The sequence below is a fragment of the Corvus cornix genome, chromosome Z (genome assembly GCF_000738735.6).
Source record: "Corvus cornix cornix isolate S_Up_H32 chromosome Z, ASM73873v5, whole genome shotgun sequence".
Classification (NCBI taxonomy): Eukaryota; Metazoa; Chordata; class Aves; order Passeriformes; family Corvidae; genus Corvus; species Corvus cornix.
In genome coordinates, this window is record NC_046357.1 from 59,097,961 (window position 1) to 59,123,043 (window position 25,083).

At 40.1% G+C, this 25,083-nt stretch overlaps 1 protein-coding gene across 3 annotated transcripts in view; it reads left to right on the forward strand.

Moving 5' to 3' along the window:
• Window positions 1-20,124, forward strand: part of FREM1 (FRAS1 related extracellular matrix 1) — an 89,304-nt gene extending 69,180 nt beyond the window's left edge. For 2 of the 3 annotated variants that reach the window (XM_039567094.1, XM_010392966.4), the window contains 10 exons: window positions 1,518-1,647; window positions 3,056-3,128; window positions 4,006-4,155; window positions 5,366-5,604; window positions 6,329-6,376; window positions 6,648-6,806; window positions 6,991-7,110; window positions 7,791-7,906; window positions 15,115-15,200; window positions 16,572-20,124. In XM_039567094.1, coding sequence (XP_039423028.1) covers window positions 1,518-1,647; window positions 3,056-3,128; window positions 4,006-4,155; window positions 5,366-5,604; window positions 6,329-6,376; window positions 6,648-6,806; window positions 6,991-7,110; window positions 7,791-7,906; window positions 15,115-15,200; window positions 16,572-16,771 — 1,321 coding nt within the window. In that variant the 3' untranslated portion in view covers window positions 16,772-20,124. Of the gene's footprint in view, window positions 1-1,517; window positions 1,648-3,055; window positions 3,129-4,005; window positions 4,156-5,365; window positions 5,605-6,328; window positions 6,377-6,647; window positions 6,807-6,990; window positions 7,111-7,790; window positions 7,907-15,109; window positions 15,201-16,571 lie in introns of all 3 variants that reach the window. The other variant, XR_005603838.1, reaches the window with a different exon arrangement.
• Window positions 20,125-25,083: the final 4,959 nt, after the last annotated feature.

Below are 25,083 nucleotides of genomic sequence, written 5' to 3' on the forward strand. Positions count from 1 at the left end.
ATTTAATCAGAAGTAATTGAGAAAAAAAATAACCAGTATGCTTTTCCTGGGCTAAACTGGCTACTCACAAACCAGGACTCATCGTGAAGAAAGAGGAGCAGAGAGCCGGCCCCAGGGGCAGAGCACTTCCCCACACACTGGAGAGAGGACAGGGATTGAGCTGAGCTGAGCTGAGATGGAGGCACTGTTTAGGCAGTTATGTGCTGTGCCAAAAGATGTCTCCATACACAAACACATCCGAGCATGGGCAGTCTGAGCACTGCCCAGCTGCTCTGTGCTGGCTCACAGATGAACTGATACTAAAACCACCATTATATGATGCCACTTCTCAAGGGAAAGTGTGATGTCTTGTAAATGAATAGCAATGCATAGCACAGTTTAGGAAAAGAGCAAAGAAATAGCACTTTTTGCAGAAAATAGGTGTACTGTGAAGTTATCCGCTAGCAGACCAAAGGAGAATTTTAATGAAAAAATATATTTTAATATTGGATTTAAAACTTGTGAGATATTTTTTTCAGTTTAAACTATTTACCACCAAATGATCACTGGTTCAAAATACATGATTTATTGTTGATGTCCCAGCTTTTATTCGAATGCGGCTGGACTACATTTGGCACATCCATCTTCTCTGGCAAAAATAAAGCAATTCAGCTCCTAAATGGATTTCCCACAAAATTAGCATCAGAGGATAAAGGAGGACAGGTGGAAGCTTTCACTGGTGGTAGAGCTAGTCAACTGTGAAAGGCCCAGAAGTTTGTTTTAGTAAAGTTCAAATTGTAAATAGCTCAGCTTATTTTCATTCTTTGCACTCTCTTTCATTCCTCTCTGACTCTCACTAATTTTTATCACAGCTTTTAAAAAGTCAGGATCTTTATTGACTACTTTGTGCAGCACACAGTCTTCCAAGGTTCAGACACTCCCTCCCCACTGCCCACAAACAGCTCTAAAATTCAGTGTATAAGGCACCTGGAATCAGACAGGGGAAAGGTTGAAGAGCAAAGTATGCAGAATACTAAAGCAAGGGGAGGAGAGAAGGCCCTTGCACACAGGCAAGAGAAGTCCTAGAGCATAATCTGTACCCTATAGGAGGAGAGTTAGAGGATGGATGAAGACACATGAGCAGGAAGAAGGATATTGCTGAGAAAAGACTGAGGAATGAGAGCATAATAAGACTCCAAGGTTAAAGGGAACCAGGACAAACAGTGATAACTTGTCTCGGCCTATCGTTGTTATGGACAAACTGCTGCTCTCAAGGTTACTGTAGAACCCCTCTGGCTGTGAAACAAGGTTCAGCTGTGGTTTAGAGTAGATCAGGGCTGGTCTGGAAGATTTACGTGCCTCTTCCTAATCAGTTGAATCATACAAGTGTGTTGATTTGGAGACAAAGACTCAGTATGTGTATTGGCTAAATCAGCAGTTGGGAGAGAAGGCTCCTCACACAGCCTCTGAGCAGCAAGAGCTGGGGGTGGCTGGTAAGGTGGCTCTGCTTTACACTCACATTCCTTCCTCTCCCACAGGCTGGAGCTACGGTGGTCTCGGATTGAAATGCTACAGACTGAATATGAGGTGTGTGAAAACATGGGACTGGTGTCCCTGAAAATCACCAGGGCAGGACACTCGGTGGAGCCTGCCTTTATAACCGTGAAGGTAAAGCCAAAAGCCAACATCCTAACTTAATAATAAGAAGTGCAGCCTGTTGTTTTACTCCCCAGATGTAAAGATAATTCAGTAATCATCAAAGAGGCCATCTGATTCAATCCATACTTGCTGGGACATTGCCCTTGCTACTACAGATGGCTGAAGCATTTCTGACAAAATTTCCTGAGTTTTAAGTAGAAATGCTGATTAACCAAACCTGGATTGTTTTGGAGCAGTGTTTCAGTTTTGATGAAAAAACAGAGCTGGCAGTTTCCTCTGTCACTGTGCTCAGAAGCTTGGTTTCCAGGATTTGCTACTTTAAAATCCAGGCTTTGGGCAATGTGGTGATGCCTTGGGAGTTTTGTTTTGCCTTCTCAGGCTGGAGGACCCTAGGAGCTATAGGGACTTCAACTACACAGCCAAGGCAGCCTTCTCCATTTCTCCCCTTACTGCCCACAGTCTATAGGGGGTTTTCCTAGACTGTGGAAAACCCCCTATATCTTCAATGACTCCCTCTGTCTTATGTCAAAAAGACTAGACTGAAAGCTGCAGGGTATAACTTTGTAAAACAGGTTTTGTGCAACTTGCCTTCACAAATTTTATCTTTCCTCATAAAATAGAAATTCCAGTATTTTAAAAGCTCCCCTTGCCAGAGAAGTACAATTTTTTTCCCTCACAGTTTCTCAGGACTATAATTAGGAACATAATTTTGGTTTTTCTTCTACAGAAGTTAGTGGGAATTTTGCCAGTGATTCCATCCATTTGCTAATGATTCCATCGGGGCCATCCTGCCCAATCCTTCACAGAACTTGGTGATTCTACTCTAGTACTAACTTGCATAAACAGACCATTGATTCCACCATCAAGAGCACAATGTGGAAACTGGTGTCCTCTGGTGTCTCCTATGAAAATTCAGGGAATTGCTGGAATCCTTGTATTCACATATGTTCATACCTAGCCTAATGAGTCTTTGGGGATGACAGATGGCTCTGTGCACAAACACTTCTTCCAAGATATCACAAAGGGCCAAATAGGAAAACGTGGCCAGGTTGTTGCTGCTCTTCTGACATGAGAGGATGTGCTTGTCCAGGAGCCAGGTGTGCAGGGTCCCCAGGCATGGTGAACAGCAGTGTTAACTGGTGGTGTCAAATAGCAATCTGAGAGGGAATGTGAAAAATTATAAGACAAGCAAATTTTTTTTGATTATGCATTTTTTTAAAGCCATGAACAAGGACAGAATGACAGTTGCACATAACAAGGTTTATTCTCCAGGTCTTTATCTTTTTTTCCAGCCTGAGTATATGTATGGGTTGGCGTGTCTGTTTGAGATGTGTACAGTACCTTCAGCATGCAGCAGAAAGCAGTGGTTTGGTGAAATGGGTCACAGCATGGCATTTACTGTTTGATTTCTTCTCAGGTCAATGAAATATCTGCTAGGCTGGGGAAGGACTTCACAGTGACTCCCTCCAAGCTTGTTCAGTTTGATCCAGGTATGAAACAGTACACTGAACAACTCTAAAATTTATTCACTGATTTTGAAAGAGTAAACTTGCTTTGGAGAGTGCAATCCGTTACATATCTGTAGCTAGAGAATCTGAATAGTATTTCAGACTTGGGCTCATTTTCTGGAAGTACTGTGGGCTTCCTTAGTGAGTTGGTATCCTTATTAATTAGCATGATATTGCCTACTGTCTTCTGCATTTGTTAAAATACCAAAAAGTGCTGAAATGATGTCTCCTCCCAGTAACTAGTCTGGATAGGACTCACCCTGAGCTGAGCTGTAAGATGCTTTAAAGACTTCAGTCATTATAGGTAAAGCCCAGGACACAGGTCAAATTTACACAAAACTGAGTACAACTTAGGTTATTTGAGGTGTCCAGGACCCTTTTTCATTCACATACAAGCCTGAAGTTACCCAGTAAAGACAAGAAACCAAGAAAAAACAACTGTAAGATTTGCCTAAAAAGTTGCACTTCAATCTAACACAGTTTTTGATCTATTTGAAGTTATTTTAAATAACAGTTCCGTCTCTATAGTTAAGCTTTTCAGATAAAAACCCTATGATACATTTTCTCTTGAAAATCACAGCAGAAGTCCTAAATATATGTATTGCAGTGCAATTTTGCACATCCACAGCAGCTTTTTGTTACAGTGTATGCACTTCAACTGCAGCATCATTGCCCAGGAACAAATTCAAACTTAATGTTGTTTGGAAGAACAGCAGGAGTCCAGTCAGTCAGTAGGAGCACAATAGCATACACAATTTACTCCATTCTAGCTGCAGACATGTTAATTAATCTATTTCTTGGACACCCTGATTGATTGAAATAGCACTTAAAGAGTAATTAAAATGTTTATTTCTGTTAGGAGTGTCAACCAAGATGTGGAATATAGCAATTACCTATGATGGATTAGAGGAAGACGATGAAGTCTTTGAAGTAGTTCTGAACTCCCCTGTGAATGCTGTTCTTGGCACACGGACAAAAGCTGTAGTGAAAATTTTGGACTCAAAAGGAGGTATTCTCTTTTGATCTTCATGATTAAGAAGATGGGACAATCTTGGCTGAGTAGCTACCTATTTTCAACCACAAGTTCTTCCTAACACTCACCGTTAGATCAAACTGCTTAATTTCTTTTTAGAGAAAACAGGCTTGACAGTTGCAGACCTTTTATTCTCTCACACAGTCATATGCATCCTCTTAGGAAACACAGCATGGAGAAAGCAATGAGTACAAAATGAGAAAAGCGCCAGGAAAGAAACCACTTTTCATAACAACATGAGTTCAGTTCTCATTTATTAAAGTGGGAAAAATTTATTTTAGATCCATTAGAATTTTTCCATTTATTATTTAGCAGTTGTTACACACCCTCTAAAAGAGATTTACTTTCCTCTCAAAAAAGAAACTTAACAAATTAATCCATCTCTTAGCAATATATTTTCCAATGCTTAAAAACCACAGCCCACAGCTTCACAGCAAACAGCAATGATCATTACGCAGTTTAGGCTTTTAAGACTGCATTATTATTGTGCTTTTCAGTGATTGAATGTGGCGTGCCTAAAATTGGACCAAAAAGGAGGAAACTGTAGAAACAGAAAGATAGGAAAACTGTAGAAAAACAGAAATAACTAGCAAAGCAGCTGCATCCTCTGACAGCTGAAGAGTGTTTTTCCTTCTGGTGTTTAGTGAAACAATATTTTAAATATCCATGTTGCAATGAATTAGGCTTCGTGTTACAGAAAGTCCCTTTAAAAATTCAGATTTGTTTTCTCCTGAACATTCCTAGGGTAAATCAGTACTTAATTGACACAATGAGTTCACTGAAACAACAGTGTCCTGGATTTCCAAGAAGAAACTTCTTTGGGCATGATGGAAATATCACCAATGGTAGTTAAAGATACCTGTATATCCATGACCAAAAACCCCAGCACTTCAAACCCCAATATAAGCATGAAAACAGGTACTTTCAGCAGATGCTTTGTTGAAATTCTGACCTGTGGGTGGACAGATGCATCACATATAAAATCATACTTACATAGGTAGTAGTTGCAGCTATAGTCATAGATAACCCCAGAAACAAGGGTGACTGAACAAACAGCAAATCAACTACTTCAAGTGAAAGAATCATCCAACTTTTAAGGACAAGCTGTTTATGTCCCCATGTCAATGTGACCACTTATCCGCTCATGCAGTTAGAACTGACCATCTGCCATTTTTTATGGTTTCAGGCCAATGCAGCCATTCCCGTTCTTCTGGCCAAAGCAAGCATGACTTCTGGGGAAGACACACGCTGTTTCCAGTTTCCTCGGGCTCCTCATCACCTTCCAGGCCTGGCAGTGTTTCCTTGGAAGGGATCCCACTGCCTCCTTCCAAAGGGATGACAGAGCATGGAGGGGACCGGTGGCAGGAGCACAGCTTGGCAAATCAGTCAAGGACCAGGCTGAGAGTAACTGGAAATGGCAGAATAGTAAGACACTTCTGTAGTTCAGTGATGGACTGATTTGTGAATTAATTGTGATGTGGTATCTTCATTTAATTGTCATATTTTTGTAGCAATCGTGTCTGACCACACAATAACTATAAACTACATGAGTTTGCTCTGAGTGAGACCTGAAGGCTATTTAAAAATCTGTAGGGAAAATACCAAAAACAAACCAACCTGATTTTGAGGATCCATGCATGCAAGAGAGGAATAAAAAAAAGATTTGGGGGAGGAAACAGGCATCAAGCAACTTCAGCAATTATGAAGCTTCTAATCTTGTAAAAATTATGGGTAAGTTAGAAGAAAGAAGTTGGTGGAGCCAGGCAAATGTATAGAAGCTGTGCATCTGGTGCTGAAGTTCTAAAGCTGAAAATACTGTTAGCTTAAACAGGGAATAGTTATTTAAACCTTGCCCACTGATTTTCCTGTTTAAGCTATATTGGTTTAGCTAAGTATTTAGTAACTTTCTGCTATTGTGACCTTAAAAGTTACTGGAATCTGTTTTTATAAACACTGAACATTACACTTGTAATCTGTGCTTTTTAATGGCTCCTTTCAGAGGTGGTATGTTTATATTCTAAAGAGAAAGAAGTAAACCCAAGACATGCTCTGCATGATTTATAACCTAGGAGCAAATGTTACATAAAGTCTTTTTGTTTCTATAATTCATGAATATACCCATCTCATTCTGCTGTTCTACCTTTTTCAGGTTCATCCTTCATCTGTATTTAGAAATGAAACAGATGTTGTTTTCAAAGTAAGAGTACTATGGGTATTGGTCAGACATTTCTGTGATTTCTTTCTGATTCTGTTCTTTCCAGGCTTTATCAATTTTAATAATTTGTTACGACCAATACTTTATTTTTCTATGTGTCTTTCTTTTTCTTTGATGTAATTTCCCTTGGTTTACAATGATTTGTATTGTAATTAATTTCTGTTATTTGTTTAGTTTATTTAATAGTTGCTTGTATGTACTAACCCTCTCTTTTCCTCTCCTGTTCTTGTGTGTGTGATACTGTAAAATGAAGTATCATGGGATTGTATCACTCAAAATAGAGGATGACATCTCCTCAGCTGAAACCAACAAGAAGGCACAACTACAGATAAATGTCATCTCCTCTAGGAAGGCAGAAATCCCACAGGCTGATAAGGCAGAACTTGCATCTGAACCAAGATTGAGACATAAGGTATGAAACCCTTTTTTCCATGGGCATTTTCACCATCTGTTTTCAGTCGTGCTATTTTCCAAAATGATTTAACACCTAGAAGAGTTTTCATGGCATAACATTTTATTATAAGACCTAATTAATCTGTTTAATTTCACTTGTTTTGTGTAATTATTTTCCCTCAAATGTCATTTTCTCTTTCCAGGACTTTTTTCAAAAGGCCTGTACACCAGATTTAAAGGGCCTCTTGCATTATGAAGAAAGCACTCAAAAGTTGTTTCAGTGTGATGGGATAACATGGAAATTCTGGAATTCCCAAAGCAAGGTAAAAATGTAGCCATGTGTATGTATCTAAGTCGGAGCATAGACTCTGCCTTTGATTGGTGATACCCCAAAGCAGAGGACCTTCCTGCAACTGCTATTTACAGGGAACAGGGAATAAGTGTTATCCAGATTCAGGTTTGCTTTCAGGAGAGACAAAAATTTCCCAGAAATATGAGGATGACTTGACTGCTGGGGTTGCCTTTCCTCTCTGTCATCCAGAGGTGCTCCTGGACAAACCACACGAGCAATAGTGTCTTGGTGCTTGTGACGATGTGGGCGTAACAGAGTCAGGGAATGAAGTCTGCGAGAGAATGGGTGGAAATCAGTAAAATAAGCTTACTCAGGTATTCTGTAAACATACATTCCGTCCACCACTTAACATGGCATGCTGAATTTTGTTGCACTGCATTCCCTGCACAGACTGCAGGAGACAGAAAATGGTATCCAAACTCATATAAACTCTTTAGAGGATTTTTGGAACTGAATTCTATTGTCACCATTAAAGCTACTAATTATAAACTGCAGGCTCCTCTGTCAGGCTTTATTTATTTAAATCTTTTAAGCAATGCTGTAGCTTTAGTTATACACCAAAGTTCATGCTCAGTTTAACTTTGGGCACTAGTGCACAGACTATCTGTGCACAGACAGAAGCCTGCTTTACCTTTTCCTCTTTTATTTTAGGAGGTAACCATGAAGAAATGTCCCTCCGGATGGAGTTATCATGAGGGCAGCTGCTACTTCCTGGTAGTGAATCACAAGGTCACCTGGAACACTGCTGCTCGGGCTTGCAGAGAACAGTAAGAGACCATCATGTGTTTGCTGTGCACTGTTGTTGCCCTGAGCTGAATGCTGCTCTTGGGGCCAAATTTGTTTGGATAAGCCAGCTTTGGCTGTTCTGCACAGCTTTTCAAAAAAATTGAACAAGTCCTGGAATTCAAACTCAGTGGACGATACAAATATTAGTCTCATAATGTTTCAGGCGATGATGCTGTCTTAATCACAGCATGAATTCCCAAAGCTGTCCATCTGCAGTGAGGATGACTTCCTAATGGGAGAGTTAGTTTGGGAGAAGAGAAATACAGAAAAGACTCAGAATTTCATCCCCTCTTACCCACCTCTGCCTTGGCTCTAACTCCACTTGATACAGCAATGGTAGAATGTTGCCAGCTCCTGTGTGCCTCACTGTATTCTTCTGAAGATGCAGCTTTGAAGATTCTGTAACAACTTGAAAACTTTAGCATTTAATTTAGCAGTACATTTCTGACTTTTTAAGGATATAATAATGATAATAATAGTTGTCTCAAAGTAGGAGACAAAAAACCTGCCAGTCTTGCTTTTGGACACTTGCTTTGGGATTTTGGTTTTAGGGGTATTAGGTTTGCACTGGAAGAAATGTTAGCCATGGTAACATGAAGCTTGTCTGAGGATAGGCATGCTCTGTACCTTGTCTTAAACTGAGAGCACCAGATTGAAAACCAATCTGAAAAATAGAAGGGGCTTAAACAGACCTCTCCATTACTCCATGAAAGGAAAATTGAAACAGGGAAGAGTCGGAATCGATAGAAACACAGTACGTTCCATAAGTATTGGAAGGACATGCTGGAAATGTCAATCATGGCCCAGCATGCATAATGAACATTGATTCATTCCACACAGTTATGGCAGATTATGTTGTCTTGGTAACATGCAAAAGAAAAGTCTTGATTCTAATACCTCCCAGCTGATGGAAGATATTCTTTACTAAAAGGTAAATGTTACGTGCTCCTGTGAGCTCACCCCAAATTTTACAGTATTACTTGGTTTACTTAAAATTTCATCTCCTGAAATTGTTTGTTACTACCTGCTTTTATTATGCTACATGTTAGCAAACAAAGCTATAAATCGTGAGTATTCTTTTTTCTGGAGGCTTCAACAGTCAATTGGTCCCTTGGGACCATATGTCACTCTACTGGGATGTGTTTCCTATCTTCTAAAAGAGTGTGATTTTTGTGACCCATATTTTTTGTAGGCGGTAGCTTCTTGATGAAGGCTGTAGTGTGCAATGTAGATATTAAACTGAATAAAAGTAAAGAAATGTAAACAACAGTTCTTAAATGACAGTGTTAAAAAAACTACAAAAAATCAAGGCATATCACTGAATCCATAAGGAAATGAATCCTAGGGCTGTGATAATTCAATTAATGTCATACTAGCATAGACTAAGGAAGGTTTATCCCGGTAAACGGAGTACTCCTGGCCTCCATCTGGAACTGATTTACAAAAGTACAACTCCAGGAATACACTTAAATGTGGTACAAGAACATAACTTATTAAATTATATTTTGTGCTTTTCCCCAGCTCCTCCAGTAACCAACACCACCACTAATTGCAGTGTTTCAGCTATTAATACTGATTCCATTGACATTTAAATGTTTCCAACAGGGAAATAAAACTATCATGGAGGTCAGTCCTCAATTTTCAATAGATCAAACAAACTAGATATTAAATGAAAATATTAGAATTGACTTTCAGCAAACCAGCCAAATTCCCTGAAAAAAAGAATAATTCTTTTATTACTACAAAAATGGTATCATTTTAAGCCCCTATTCATTTGTCTTGCTAGAATTTTTCTATTATACAGAACAGGGAAAAGAGCAGAAGCATTGTTAAAGTTGATTCACTAAGAGTGTCCAAGTAACCAACCTCCTACCCTTTCTGAGACAACCTTGCTATCCTGAGATGACAGATTAGGTAATAGGCTGTACAAAAACTATACAGAAGTGGGCAGGCTGGAGAGTGTCTGGAGAAGGGCTACAAAGATGATCAAAGAACCGTAAAGCCTGCCACGTGAAGAAAGAAGGCATAAGGGAGCCCTTATCACCATGTTTCAGTATTTAAAGGGCGGCGACAAGGAGTCACATAGAAAAGATGAACAGCTATGGGTACAAGTTACTCCAAGGAAGATTCCAATCAGACACAAGGGAAGTTTTTTTTCACAATGAGATCAGCCGTTAGAAGACTATCCCCAGGGATGTGGTGGATTCCCCAATTTCAGACACTTTTAAGGTTTAGTTGGACAGAGTGCTGGCCCATCTTGTCTGGAGTGTCCTTTTGCCAAGAAAGGCAGGACCAGATAATCCTTGAAGTTCCTTCCAACCTGATAGTCTGTGATTCAATTCCATCAAAACAATCCTATCAATTTATTGTGGAAGCAGTTGTTGTCTGGACATAACTACATATACATGGACTAATGCAGACCTATTTGAGTTTCCGTTGACATACACTGCATCCATCTGTTGCGGGTGGTATACAGCCCTCTCCTTTAGTTTCCATATGCAGGGGTAGAAGCAGACACAAGTATGTCCTTGTCTTGATGCAAGTTTCTATGTGTCAGTGTTACACTGGGGATGGGGGAGGGCAGGGAAATCTCAGTTAATTACTGTGAAAGTCTTGTACTGTTTCTAACCCTTCTCCAATTCATTGGAGAGAAAGGTGGTTTAAGAACTAATTTCTCTAGCTTTGTTTGTATGCATGAAGAGGCTCTTGGCAACGTGAAGAGAAGCATCTGGGGGATATTACGGCTGAGTGATCCCACAGCAGCCTGATTTAGAAGCAATTTTGATGATTTATGCCACAGCTCTTGTTTATCCAATAGGAACATGTCCTCCCCAAGGGTCAGTACAGCAGGGCTCACTCACATGTGAGATGGTTTCACTGCTGCCACTGAAGGGATGGAAGAACTGGATAGACAGAATCCACAATTGTGTCTTGTGCCTAATTAGTCATATTATACCTTTATCTTTTTTTAAGTTGAACATTTAATCAAAGCACAAATATGATTAGATTTCAGGTCCTCTACTGCTAGCTGTGTAAAGCAGGACATGTTATTTGTTTTGATGGTAGCTACTATATTAGCTACATGTGGTCTCAGTCCTTGGGAATCTCAGGCAGAACCACATCTAAAGTAACAGATTAGATCCTTCATGATGGCTCAGTGTTCCCTAGTGCAAAGCAGGACAGCAGCCCTCCTCTCTTAATACTGGTTCTCAAAGTGACGGGTTTAACTATTGTGTGTGACTCCAGCACAGGGATCCAGATACCTAGAGTCATTTTAAAGGCCTTGTGTATGCTGTCTGACTTTCAGCTGCCAGTCTGGAAGTGCAGGGCTCCTGAAAGCTCTGCATCATGTCTGCCACTCTCATCTGAATGTTCTGAATACCACAAGGTGTTGTAAGCAACACTAGACACTAATTTCAAGGCATCGGGATAACTCCCTAGGTGACCAAACAAAAGACTGAGATAAGCACAGCCTTTCAGTCACCCCCACACTCCCTTCAACACCAGTATAGGACATGGATTTACTACAGCAGTTCAAACAAAATGTTGTGTCCTGTGGAGACCTTCATACTTAGTCAAGTGTGCTTTTGCTGATGTTAAATTTACCAAAATGATACAAGACTCTTTTAAATGTATCAGATAATTTCATGGAAAATCAGTAAAGTCTTTGTGCAAAGTGTTTTCCATATAATATTTCAAGGTCAATAGCTACCCAAAATGTTTCCTTAATTTGTGCAACTGCTCTAAGATAAAGGATGCTCTTGACTCAATAATAAAAATTCTAAAGAATGCAGGAACAATTTTAAATGGATGGTTTAGCACAGAAAAAAGTGATGTGTGTGGGGGTGTTGTGGCTTCTTTTGGTTGGTGTTTGTTTGTTTGGTTTTGGTTTTGTTTGGTTTTTTTCCCTAATAAGGCATTATAACCCCTTATCTTGAATAATTTACATTAGGATGTGTTAGATGCATACAACTCCATAAACAACATTATCTTGTAATTTCCGGTGTCTGACGCTATGCCTTGAGGTTCAGTGAGTAACATTATTGGAAGTGCTATGTTCTTTCAGGATGGTTCTCATTTCCCTACAATACATAAACCCCCTAACTAGGTATAACAATTAGAACAGTTGTTCTCTCTTCAGAAATGTGTTTCTCAAGCTGTACTTAGAAAGCACTCCTATAGAGAAAAGATTAGGTAACATTATAATTACTGCAGTGCTTTCCTTTCACAGTGATGAATTCTCTCCCTGGTACATGGATTGAAGTAAAGGTCTGAAACTGTTATTGCTTAGACCACCCCTGTATGTCATAAATGATAGAGCAGTTACTGACACACATTGATGCTTTTTGGTTTCACATTTTCTAGGACAGTCAGAACAACAGGAGTAAGATATGCTTACCTAAAGTAAATTACTTAGTTCCTGGGTTTTGAGTGTCCTTAAACAGAAGCCAGATAAAATGCTTTATTTTTGTTCTTTCTCACCTAGTAGTGATACCACAGAAACTGCTGCCCAAACCTCTTCCCAGGCCCATTTGGTCAGTACAACCGCAGTCACTGTGAGGGGAAATGGAATCCTGTTTGCTGAAGCAGTTAGCCTGGGAGGACACCCTGAATTAACTATTCCTGCTTTCCTGGACTCTGTCTGTAGAAGAAGATGAAGTACAAAACTTTCCAAGAGCATCAGTGTAACAGCTTTGTTCCTAGCTCAGCGGAGATTCTGTGCCTGAGATTGGCCCAGAAGGGTGGAAGCCTGTCACCCTTGGGACATCTCACAGTGATGAGAGGTGCAGCTGAAGCTCTGCTGACGCCTTCACTGGGTGCAGTTTTGGGAGCCTCTACCACAGTGGGTGCACAATCCCGATCCCTACCAGACAGTTCTGAGGCCGTTCCACCACACCCTCGGTGAGGAAAGTGTACACAGGTGTCAGTGAGATCCTTTCCATGCTGTCCTCTGGTGGCCTGGGAACTCAGAGAAGCCCTGATGGGCCCTACGTTACTGTGCAGTGCTTGCCCCAGGGCAGCTGTGATTGCACAGGCTAACACCCAGCTGTCCTGCTGGCCTTGGCAGAACCCCCACGCAGCGTGGAGCGGAGGGCAACTCCATCCCCTGCTGCTTTGGTTGGCCTGTAGGGATAGTGGAGGAGGTCTGTGCAGCAAGAGCGTCCACACTCAGCAGCACAATGAATTTGTTTCATAGTCTGACCCTGTGGGCGAAGATTAAGGAATAGTCCAGATTTTGTGCAGTAGGGACTGTGCCAATATTGTGGACTACTACTTTGAACTTCTCCTCATGTAAATTTTTCCTGCTTCCCTATCTTGTGTGGCATCACATGGAATCCATGGGATGACTACTCCTAGAAGACATACAGGGAAATAACGTGAGTGGTGCTCCAGGCATGGATCTCTAACTGGGCAGCAGGCTTTCACTCTAACACCTGTTCATGAGCTCAAGTCTGCCATGCCATTCTTGAGGCCCGGTTGCTGCCCCAGCTCTTAAAGAAGACAGTTATCACTTCATCTGGAGCAGTAGTGATCTTCTGTCTCTGCTATCTGGCAAAAGTAATGAAATTAGCAAAATCCTTACAATACCATTTACTTATTCTGATGCTAGAAAAGTTTTTTTGCTCTCTTAAAACGTTTTTATGAGCAGTGTTGTTTCCTTTGGCCCTATCAACTGTCACCCAGGATATTCCAGGAGGCTGAAGGGGTTGACGTCACTTTTAGACTGAGTGACAGTCAGAAATATGGGACAACAGGAATGTCAGCACCAGAGGTTCAGCATCAGAGGGATGGCAGCACCAGGTGTGACATGTAAAAAGGTGATATGATATCAATGCAGACACAAAGATGGATAAATAAGAAAGTGAAGCCACTGAGGGCTGACAGCTTCTGGTAAATGTGAAGAACGCCATTTGTCTCTTAATACCTAAAGATTTAGCCTAAATGGCTTAAAAGTTGCCTGCTGGTGCTTGTATGTTTGGTACTGGTTGGAAGACTTGTCAGTGTTAAGGCCACTCAGTGGCTAGGGGTTGCAAATCCTCCTTGGGAACTGGCATACTATAAATACAAACACAGAGCAGAGTTTTGCATTGACTTAACTCAGAAATAGTCTGCTTAACACAAACCACAAATTCTCTCAATCTGAAGTAAATGTGTAGTCACTGCAGACAACCCTCCGAAGAATGTGCTGCTTTTCAGAGCCTTTTCAGACCCTTTTCAGATACCAAATTTCTTGTGATGAGCAACTGGGAAAGTCCACGGGATACCTGCATTTACCAAGTGCAGATTCACAGGAGGATGGAGAACCAGAACGTCTCAGCTGAAAGCCAAAATGGAAAAGAATGAAAATGCAAAAAGAGAAGAGGGGTTGGATTGCGGGTGAGGAAGGAAATGGGGGGAGAATGATGTAACAGCCCAAATGTTGATTTTAGAGGATGCATGTGTAACTGTGACAGGGGAGATTTAGATTAGATATTACGAGAAGGTTCTTCACTCAGAGGGTGGTCAGGCACTGGACAGCTTCCCCAGGGAAGTGGTCACGGCACCAGTCTGACAGAGTTCAAGAAGTGTTTGGATAGTGCTCTCAGGCTCACTGTGTAATTTTTTGGGGCTGCCCTGTGCAGGACCAAGGGTTATATTTTGACGACACTTGTGGGGTCCCTTCCTACTCAGGACATTCTATGATTTTGTGATTCTATGATGACTTCTCAGAACCACATTATCATTTAAATGTATTATTCATATCTTCAGTCCTGTCAAAACATGATATAAAAAAGATATCTTCTGCTTTCCTACCAAATAGGTGAACTTGTATCTTTCAGTGGCTTGGATTTCAGTGTATGAAGTTTATTATTTTAGGGAAAATAAGGTATCAATAATTGTGCCAATGGTTTTAAACCCATTTTGTGAGTATGAGGCATGTATTTCCTACATACATTTCCTTCAGTTGCCCAGCTGATTTAATTTTTCTGTTAGAGAAATCAGACTAGGACTTCCTCTCCAAGTAATCCACAATTTTAAGACTTCATCTTCATGTAATTATTCCTTCATGCCAGTAAGATGCAGTTTTCCTGTGACTTGTTATTTTTATGCTTTACATTAGAATCAACACCCGTTGTTGATAAATTGATGCGAACTGTCTGTCACCCTGTGGAATGCTAATTACTCTGTCCTCTCTCGTTGAGCCTAGATACCTGGGGAGTCTAACAAGTGTGGCTAATGAACAACACATGCAGTGGCTGTGGGACTTCAGTGGGAGGATGCCCTTTTGGATAGGCAAGTATACTGGCTGCAAGTCCCCTCTGAAGACTGCAGTTCCTGTGCACCATCAAAAGCAGAAACTGCTGCAGCAATTTGAGCCCAGGTTTCAAATACTGTATTGTCCTCAAATTTCTGCTGCTTTTATTACTTCAGAGCAAGGCGTAACCAAAAGCTGTAATTTACCTGGCTACTTTTATAATTCTTTATCAAAAAGATGAGTTTATCATGATGCCTATTGATGAACTTTTTTTGTCTTGAAACCTTTCCTATTTTAACACAAGCTGATGAAAATAGTTCCGGTGCAGCTCCTACAATTTTGTTTATATCATCTTTCTTTTGACTATTACTTTATCACAATTTAGGTTTTTATTTTATTCTGTTTTAACTTAATCATTTATGTTACTCCTAATTTAATGGCGTCATCTTGTGTTAGAAATCTTATGAATTAATTAAATGATAAGCTAAAGAACACTTCATCACATCATTTCAGATTTAGCTATTTCTTATTAGGCAATTTACATTTAATGAGAAAAGGAAAGAATTTGGATGGATCTTCTTAGCACCTCCTTTCTGTGGATGACTGCCTTAGCTCATATACTAGTGCTACTGCTTTCTTCTAACCCTTCTTGTTTCTGTTATACTGTCCTCAGTTTGGTTCTTTTTCTTGGATTCTGAAGTGCAATTATCAGCTCCTAGTAATTTTCTGGATGGATTTACTAGGTATACTAAATTACCTCTAAAAAATACAGCTGGTTTTGGATCATGTTTAATGGATCATAATTCTGTTAACCTGAAAGGAATAAACTTGGTTGATGAAGATAAAGACTACAAGATTGTTATGCCAATTTTCTTATCTTGATCTCTCCTAAGAAGACAGGTCATGTCTGAAATTATGCCACACATATTGGTCTTAGACGATATGGGAAAAGATATGTTTAATGTTGTACTAATTAACACAAGCTAATTTTACAACTGTTAATTTAAAGTGTAAACAAGGTCCACAAAGATCTGCAGAATTTTATATTCAGAAGAAATCTGAAGACATCTGATGCTGCCCAGACTACTTGCTATTTCAAGTATCAAAAGACAAACCTATGAGGTGATAGACATGTAATAGACGTAAGGAGAAAAAAACATTTTAGATATGTGCTACTGCAGAAAAGTATATTTTCCTTTATTCATATGGCACTAACTGTGATTCAAGTGGCCTAATTAAATCCCAGATTGTGTTTTGCTTGCGTTCTACCAGATGTTTTCTTTTTCTCTCAGCATGAAATTGTATGCATTTTTTAATGAAGACCAACATATAGAACAACATAGGCATCTCTAGGCATCTGCTCCAGTGACAATAAACATCACTGATTTGGTCTTACTGATTTCACACAGGTTTGAATGACCAAGTCAATCCTGGACATTGGGAGTGGAATGGAGGAGAACCTGTAACCTACATAAACTGGAGAAGAAGCTCCTACCACTTTCCAATGAGAGGAAGAAACTGTGCATTTGTGCAGAAGCGAGGAAAATGGCAAGCAACTGACTGCAAGAAGGTCAAACCAAGCAGCTATATATGTTCAAGAAAGTTCTAATGGATGGAGGATGCCTCTGAAAGCATAAGCACATTCATGCTATTTCAGTGGGTTATCTGCAGTTAGAAAACCATCCTAATTATCAGCAAGGCTTATTTTATGCTGCCAGAGGTGCAGATGCACTGGCCTCTAACCAAGGTATAGAGATCAGTTGCAAAAATTAAGTCCAGGTTAAGGTTTTGAAATCTCCCCAATGACTTTGATCTGTCACTTACTCATAGGTACTTTTATGCCAAAGAGCTGGGTCTCAAGGCTTTCATCACACTTCAGTGTAAAAGTATTTTTTCTTTTAAAGAAAGAATGTGTCAGTTGGTTTGCTTTGCTCTTAAGGAGGGGGTGTGAACTGCAGGTTTACTCTGCAGTCACAAAAAGAGGAATACTGCTGGGGTTGGAAATGAGGGCAAACAGCTGGCTAAAAGCAGATCCTCTTGGGTGATGACAGGGGTGATGTCATGTAGGTACTGGAGTTTCTTTGGTGGATGCCCTAGCACATCTTACAAAAGTACCAATAGCTGGACTTTGGCTGGTGACAGAGTACCAACAGGAGCAAAGTCTTGTATTTCTTCTACCTCCCAAGGCCAGCTTGATAATCTAATGGATCTGCCCACACAGAGTTGCATCTGTTTCACATTCCTACGCAAATTTTTTCTTTTTTTTTCGGGAATTACAGGATGGTGCTGTAGTTTTTAGTGTAATTAAATAATGGGACATCTCTAAACCTAATGTTACAGCAAATGACGATTTATTAAAAAAAAAAAAGTAAACTTAATCCTAGGATATTATCTTGGGATATTCACTGATACATGAACATCAATAGGATTTATATGTGTGTATAAACCAATGTAATCATGAGACATATTTTGTAGTAAAGCAGCTATGGCTTTTGAAAAGTATTAATCTAAGTCTTTATTAGAGATTTGAGGTATTTAAAAATCCAGATTTACTTCAGAGAAAGGTTTAAATCCCAGCAAGTAATAGGAAAAAAACAGCTGGCCAGAACTTATTATTTTAGATATATATAGTTGCAGTATAACCATTTTGTAACAATATATTAAATTTATACTTGACCTGTCAAAAGCTTGCTTTTGGACATTTTTACTGCCAGCCTTAAAATTACCATTAGAAAAAAAAAAAAAAGATACAAGGATCTGAGCATAGGCTTCCTAAAAAAAAAGAAAATTAAAGCTCCTCTCAACAGGAGACAGTGTGTGACAGCTGTTTTGGAACTGAGCAGGGTGAATTTGCCCTGTACTTATGAACTCTCATTCTCCCCATCTGCCTGCCTGCTGCCAGCAGTTGATCCCCCCCTTCCTCATCTATTCAGCCAGGCTCTAGATCAGGTTTGCACCAGGACTGCAAAACCTCCTTCGCGGGTTCCTCTCAGCAATTTCTCAGTCCTGCAAGGGACAGACAGAGAAGAATCACCTCTCCTCTCTGACCTGAAGGACACTGTTTCAGGGGTAATATATATTCCTCCTCTTTGCCTCTGTCATGCATATGTTACTCATCCTTCCTCCTTGCTATGACATGTTAAATCAAAATGTGAGTAGCTGAACAGTTTTTGTGTATAGGAAAAAACCACCCCGAAGGGACTGTTGCCAATAAACATGAGTGCATCGCAACATCAGAGAAAAATGTACTGGGGACAGAACGTCCTCACCTTTATTATTGCTATCAACAGACACAGACAAAAATATTTCCAGGATTTCTCTCTTTTTTTTTTTTTCATGGTAATATTTATGACAAGCTTCTAGACACTTTTGCTAGACACAAACTCTTCTTTTTAAGGAGTTTTCTAGGTCAACATAGATATGATACTTGTCTCCAAACCAAGTACTCCTGAATCCCTGGTTTTAGACCTGATTTTATTTCTGATAGTTTTCATTACAGAAAAAAAAATCAGCATCTAAAAAAGCACTCTTGATATCTCTTAGTGGTGTGTTCTGGAATTCCAGGGAAAATTGATTGAGACATAAACTTTTATTTCTTTAGGGCCTTTTTTAAATAAAAGCTGTAGAATTTATTGGTGCTAATTTGAAAAAGCCTATTGAGATAATTCAAATACCTCTCCCAATTATTTAATAAACTAATGATATCAGCAGAGTGGGAATTTTGACAAAGGTGCTTGTTACTTGATCAGTAACTAATAAATTACTCATGCCACCTGACACAACAGTGACTCAGGTTTGCTTCTGTGAGAGTAGGGGAATTTTTCCCTTTTCTGTACTTCATTTGAACTACTTTAAAATGATTGCAGAGTATGAAGATTTCACTACACAACAGACTCTTAGTGGTGCAGACTGCATGAGTTTACCGGTTTAATTATATCTAACACAATACACTAATGAAACTAAAATTCTTATATTGCAGAGCAAGTATATTTCTGCCCTGAAAGGCTGCTGAATTTTTTTCCAATACAATTAACTGTTCCAAACATTTACTAATAAATTTTATTTTTTTCTGTGCTTAAAAAAGTATTTTTTCACAGATTTTTACATCTTTTATTTTTATTATTAGAATACTGGAGTTCAAAGAACAAAACATACTCAAATCAGGGAAAGCACAAATAATTTATTATTTTTTCTGTTGACATAGGAAATTATTTCTTCTAAGAAGTTTAGTAAAGGATGGGCCTACAGTCCTGAGGAGCTTTGGGGATTTTTTCATCTTCAGTATTTTTGGATTAGGCTCTGAGTAAACTCCAGGAAAGATCAGTATTTAGAGGATCAGCATCACCAAGAGTATTTCAAAAGGCTGAAAGTAAGAAAAAGGAGTATGTAAATTCTGGTATTCACATACGGATGCCACACTTTCTGGATAAACAAAGGATTAATTTCACCAGAACTATCCATATATCCATATCCAATAGAGGGATGGGCTGTGTGAGTGCTGTGTGTGCTTGTCACTTTAAACTACCTTCACTCCCTGTCAAATATCTTTTAAATATGTCAATATTTCAAACAAATTTGACAGAGAACTAGTTAACTCGAAGCCAATGGTTAAGAAAAAAATTGGATAGCCAACAGGTCACAGGATCACTTCTTCTGAACCAAAATATTCTACAACACTTGAGTTTTTATTATGTATATCAAGTATTTAGCCTGAAAACTATCAGAGAAGTTTTCCAGATCTTCTTTCTACACATGGATACTTAGTTGAACGTCTTCAAGTCTTTATTCACTCATATTATAAACATAACTTTGAGAGAATTATGCGTAAGACTCAGTGAATACCAGTGATTCTACATTATTTACATCACGTGACTGGTGCTACTGTAATTCTTCTATTCAGAACACTATGTATATTGTTATGTTTAACTCTGTAATGTGTGTTAATAAAAACCCCAAAATATACTTCTGTGAATATGAATTTCTTTGTTTTGAAATCTCACAAAAGCTTGTTTTCTCGTGATAAAAACTATAGTGTTTAGCATAGTAGAAATGCACTTATAATTAAGCATAATATTGCTGCTGTTTACTCCATGCAGTTTCTGAATTCAGTTTTTTCTTTTGTTTGGGCCTATTCTTGAGTGAATACTATAAGGATATTTGTACCATGAGTTAACCACACTTAAAAGAGAAAATGATGCTTATTTTGAGAAATTAATCCAAGGAAAGTTAAAGGTCTGCAAGCAGATATACAAGAAGAATGGATTCAAGAAAGACTGTCAGCCTATAAAAATGAACTTTAATATGATGCTTGATTTAAAGAAGAATGTGAAAAAAGTCATTGTCTCTCAGAAACCTCAGTCATCTTCAGGGGAGAGAGGTAGTTTTCCTCTCTTATTACCCTTTGAGAAGCTATGCTGACTGTAATTTGGATAACTCTTCTACTCTGTTACTTAAATACTGTTCTCTATGTTGGTACTGTTGGTACACTTAAATGACATGAACACAATAGGCTTTGGTTTTTAAGTTTTTTTTTTTTTTGGCATTGAGGTAATGCATTGTTTTCAATCAGAAGTAGTACCAATCAATAGGACCTAATTAGAGGAATCCCATGGGTTAGGGGTATAGAAGACAAGGGAGTCCAGGAGAGCTGGTCAATATTCAGCATTCCTGCCAACTCAAGACCATACGTATCCCCATGAGCAAGAAATCAAACAAAGCTGGCAAGAGATCTACAGGGATGAGCAGGGAACTTCTAGTAAATTTCAAATGGAAGAAAGAAATTTATGGAACGTGGAAAAAGATAGAGGCCAACTGGGAGTGATGCCATGATGATTTTTTGCCTTTTCTTTTATACCCCTTTTATATACATGTTTATAATTTCTGTATTCTTAGTGTTTTTTAGCCTACATTCTTAGGCTAAAAGAATTTGTCAAGCTAGGAGACTAAACATTTTAGAAGCTTCATAGTTAGGGATCAGTGTGCCCCAGACCCCAAGGTCCTCTCCAGAACACATTCTGTAAACTAAGACAGAACCATCCAGGGGAAGGCTCCTTGGGGAGAGGGGCTCACTCGAGCCTCTCACTGGGGAATCTTTGATAGACATGCTAATTAGTAAGACCTGTAATGTTATACCCGATCTATTGTGTGTGCCCATTGCGGTGTGCATTTCGGTGCATTCCACCTGGACGTGGTGCACCTAAGGATGCTTAAAATAAATACAGAGGTAAAATCCTTTTGCCCCTTCTAACCATGTTTTGATTCTTGATTTTAAGACCAGGAAGAGGCATCAGGAGGACTATAGGAATATTGTGGGTATCCTGGTGATGGATGACACAGAGAAGGCTGGGTAACTGAATTCCTTCTTTGCCTCAGACTTTACTGCTTAGGCCATCCTTCAGGAAACCCAGACCTTGGGGACAAGAGGGGAAGGCTGGAGAAAGGAAGACCTGCCCTTGGCCATAGAGGGTTTGGTTAGAGATTGGCTAGGCAGACTTAAATCTATGGGCCCTGATGGAAGGCACACATGGGTGCTGAGGGAGTTGGCAAATGTTGTTGCTAAGCCCACTCTGCATCTTCTTTGAAAAATAATGGAGGAGAGGTGCCTGATGACTGGAGGAAAGCCAATGTCACTCCCATCTTCAGAAAGAGCAAAAAGGAGGAGGCAGGAAGCTACTGGCCAGTGAGCCTCACCTCCATCCCTGGAAAGGCAATGGAACAGATCACTCTGGAGGCCATGACCAAGCACATAAAAGAAGAGAAGGTCATCAGGAGTAGTCAGGATGCACTCACCAAAGGCAAATCATGTTTGACCAATCTGATGGCCTTTTGTGATGGTATGGCAAGATGGGTCAATGAGGGGAGAGCAGTGGATGTTGCCTACATTGACTTCAGCAAGGCTTTTGACAGTCTCCCATAACATCCTCGCAGGTAAGCTCAGGAGATGTGGGTTAGAGGAATGGACAGTGAGGTGAATCAAGAACTGGCTGAAGGCAGAGCTCAGAGGGTTGTCATCAGTGGAGCAGAGTCCAGCTGGAGGCCTGCAGTCAGTGGTGTTCTCCAGGGATCAATACTGGGACCAATCTTACTGAACTTGTTTATCAAAAACCTGGAGGAAGGGAACTGGGGGGAGTGGCTGACCCACCTGAAGGCTCTGCTGCCATTCTGTGGGACCTGGATCAGCTGGAGGGTTGGGCAGAGAGAAACCTGATGAGGCTCAACAAGGGCAAGTGTCAGGTCCTGCACCTGGGGAGGAGCAGCCCCAAGTGCCAGCACAGGCTGGGGCTGACCTCCTACAGAGCAGCCCTGTGGAGAAGGACCTGGGACTCTGGGTGGATCACAAGCTGTCCATGGGCTGGCAGTGCCCTTGTGGCCAGGAGGGCCAATGTCATCCTGGGGTGCATGGGGAAGAGTGTGGCCAGCAGGTCGAGGGAGGTGATCCTCCCCCTCTACTCGGCCCTAGTGAGGCCACACCTGGAGTTCTGTGTGCAGCTCTGGGCTCCTCAGCACAAGAGAGACAAGGAGTTACTGGAGAGGGTCCAGTGGAGGGCCACAAGGATGATCAGGGGTCTGGAGCATCTCTCTTATGAGGAGAGACCGTGGGAGCTGGGCCTGTTTAGTCTGGAGAAGACTGAGAGGGGATCTCATCAATACATACAAATATCTCAAAGGTGGGTGTCAGGAGGATGGTGCCAGACTCTTTTCAGTGCTGCCCAGCAACTGGTTGAAGAGCAATGGCCATAAACTCAAGCACAAGAATTTCCACCTCAACATGAGGCAGAACTTCTTTGCATTGAGGGTGGCAGAGCACTGGAACAGGCTACCCAGGGAGGTTGTGGAGTCTCCTTCTCTGGAGACATTCAAAATCCATCTGGATGCATTGTGTCACCTGCTCTAGGTGACCTTGCTTTGGCAGGTGGGCTGGACTGGACAATCTCCAGAGGTCCCTTTCAACCCTAATGATTCTGTGATTCTGTGATTAAGAATATTGTATCTGAAGTATTGCATATAAGCACAGTGAGCAAAAGATTATAATTTTATTCACAGAGAAGAAATTTTAAGATAAGTCTATACAAATTTTTATTTTACCTAAGAAACCTTATCTGCATCTTCCTTGGATTATATTACAAACATTTTGTTGGTGGGGTCAAATTCTTCAGTGAATTACCTCTCTCAAATTATTCGCAACAATATAAGAATATGCATCTTCCTGAAGACTGAATTGTGTGTTTGCCCAGACTCCTTTTTCCCTGTCCCACAGGTTTTCCCAGTCTCTTTATCCCTGTCCCATGCCTTAGTAACCTGCAGCAACCAATCACATACCCAAGGGAACTCCTCATGCTTGGTCTGGAATTGGACACACTGTCAATTAGGCAGTACATATGTGCCAGGACCATTCAGGAGATGCTTCAGGAGGAGGACACCTGTACAAAACCCAGCAGTCTGGACAATTCTAACAGTGAGAGAACCACCCATTGCATCCTGTGTATGAACCTACAGCCAGAAGAACATGGGCCAACACGAGTGAAAGGACACTCATCCTAGCCCCACTGTGAAGACATAAACATTTTAAAGTGTGAGCACCTTCATTTTGGCTGCAGTATGAAACTTATTGCTGTTCTTCGTTCTGTTGCTAAAACACAGAAAAGAAACAGAGAAAAGTGAACAGGAAGATATAAATGAGTGAAGCAAGAAACAGTGCAAGAGAGGACTTGAAACAGAGGGGTGTTCATGATGTAGAGTATCTAAGGTTGGAGGTACAAAACTAAACAAACCTATTGTCTGTTCTTTCATCTCATACCTTGTTAAAAGACTCTTGGTTTCATAATTAAAAATTTCCCATGAGGCCTGTATGTGATCTGTTTCCCTGAAACTCAGTAAAACAAAGACCACAGATGGCCTTCTTTGATAAGTACAATTATTGGAGAACAAACTGCATAGTGATTCATTAGTTCTGAGGTCTTCATATGGGATCTATTAAAGATATATCTGAATACAAGTTTGTCTACATAGGATGTGTTTTGAAAATTAGGAGATATTGAATTGGACTGTATATAGAAAATCCATTTTAATGATTTTATCATCAATCATGGTATGATGAGACTATTTAGCTCAACAGAAGGCAAGTAATTCAAGTGCTGCCCAAGAATTATTTTTAGGCATCAACTGGCAGCATAGATAATGTCCATAATGATTGAATAAACTCCAGCTTTGAAACAGATGAATAATACCACTTCGCATTTGCATAGCACTTGTCATCTGTAGACCTGACAGTTTTAAAAGGATGGGAAAACATTCACAGTGACTATTTCTAGTGAAAACAGAATGTCCTGAATAAATTGCTACTATGAAGGCAAATCAAAGCCTGCTTGAAAGGCACTGCTGCATAGAGCCACAAGATTTAACAACCAAAATACAGTGAAAACATGCTCTATGCTTATATGAAAGGGTAATCAGGCAGGAAAACAAGTTTTTAGAAAAGAAACAGCATTGTTTTTTTGTATAAATCTGAGATTAGGTCTATTTGGAACATAATGTTTATGTGCCCAGTCCAATCCCTGTAGTCAATGATTAGTCTTTGCAGTTGATGTCACCACAAAGAAACTTGCAAATGCTTGCTATTTTTAACTTTAGAATGATTATCTGAGCTTGCTGTCTGAGCTGGGATGCCTTCCTGTAATGCAGGCAGGCTCTTGCCTAAGCTGAGAGGCTGAGGAGAGACCTGCTACCTCTGCATAGTTATATAGGCAGCTGACTTTGAAACAAATTAAGCCAGTATTTATATATTGAACAAACCATGGCCAGATGTACCAGGTCCCATATCTTACCAACTTTGCCTCTTGGAAAGCAGCCATAGCATACTATTGTAGGCATGAAGGAATAGTCTTAGACTTGCTTGGCAAAACCAGAGTTGGCATGCCGCTT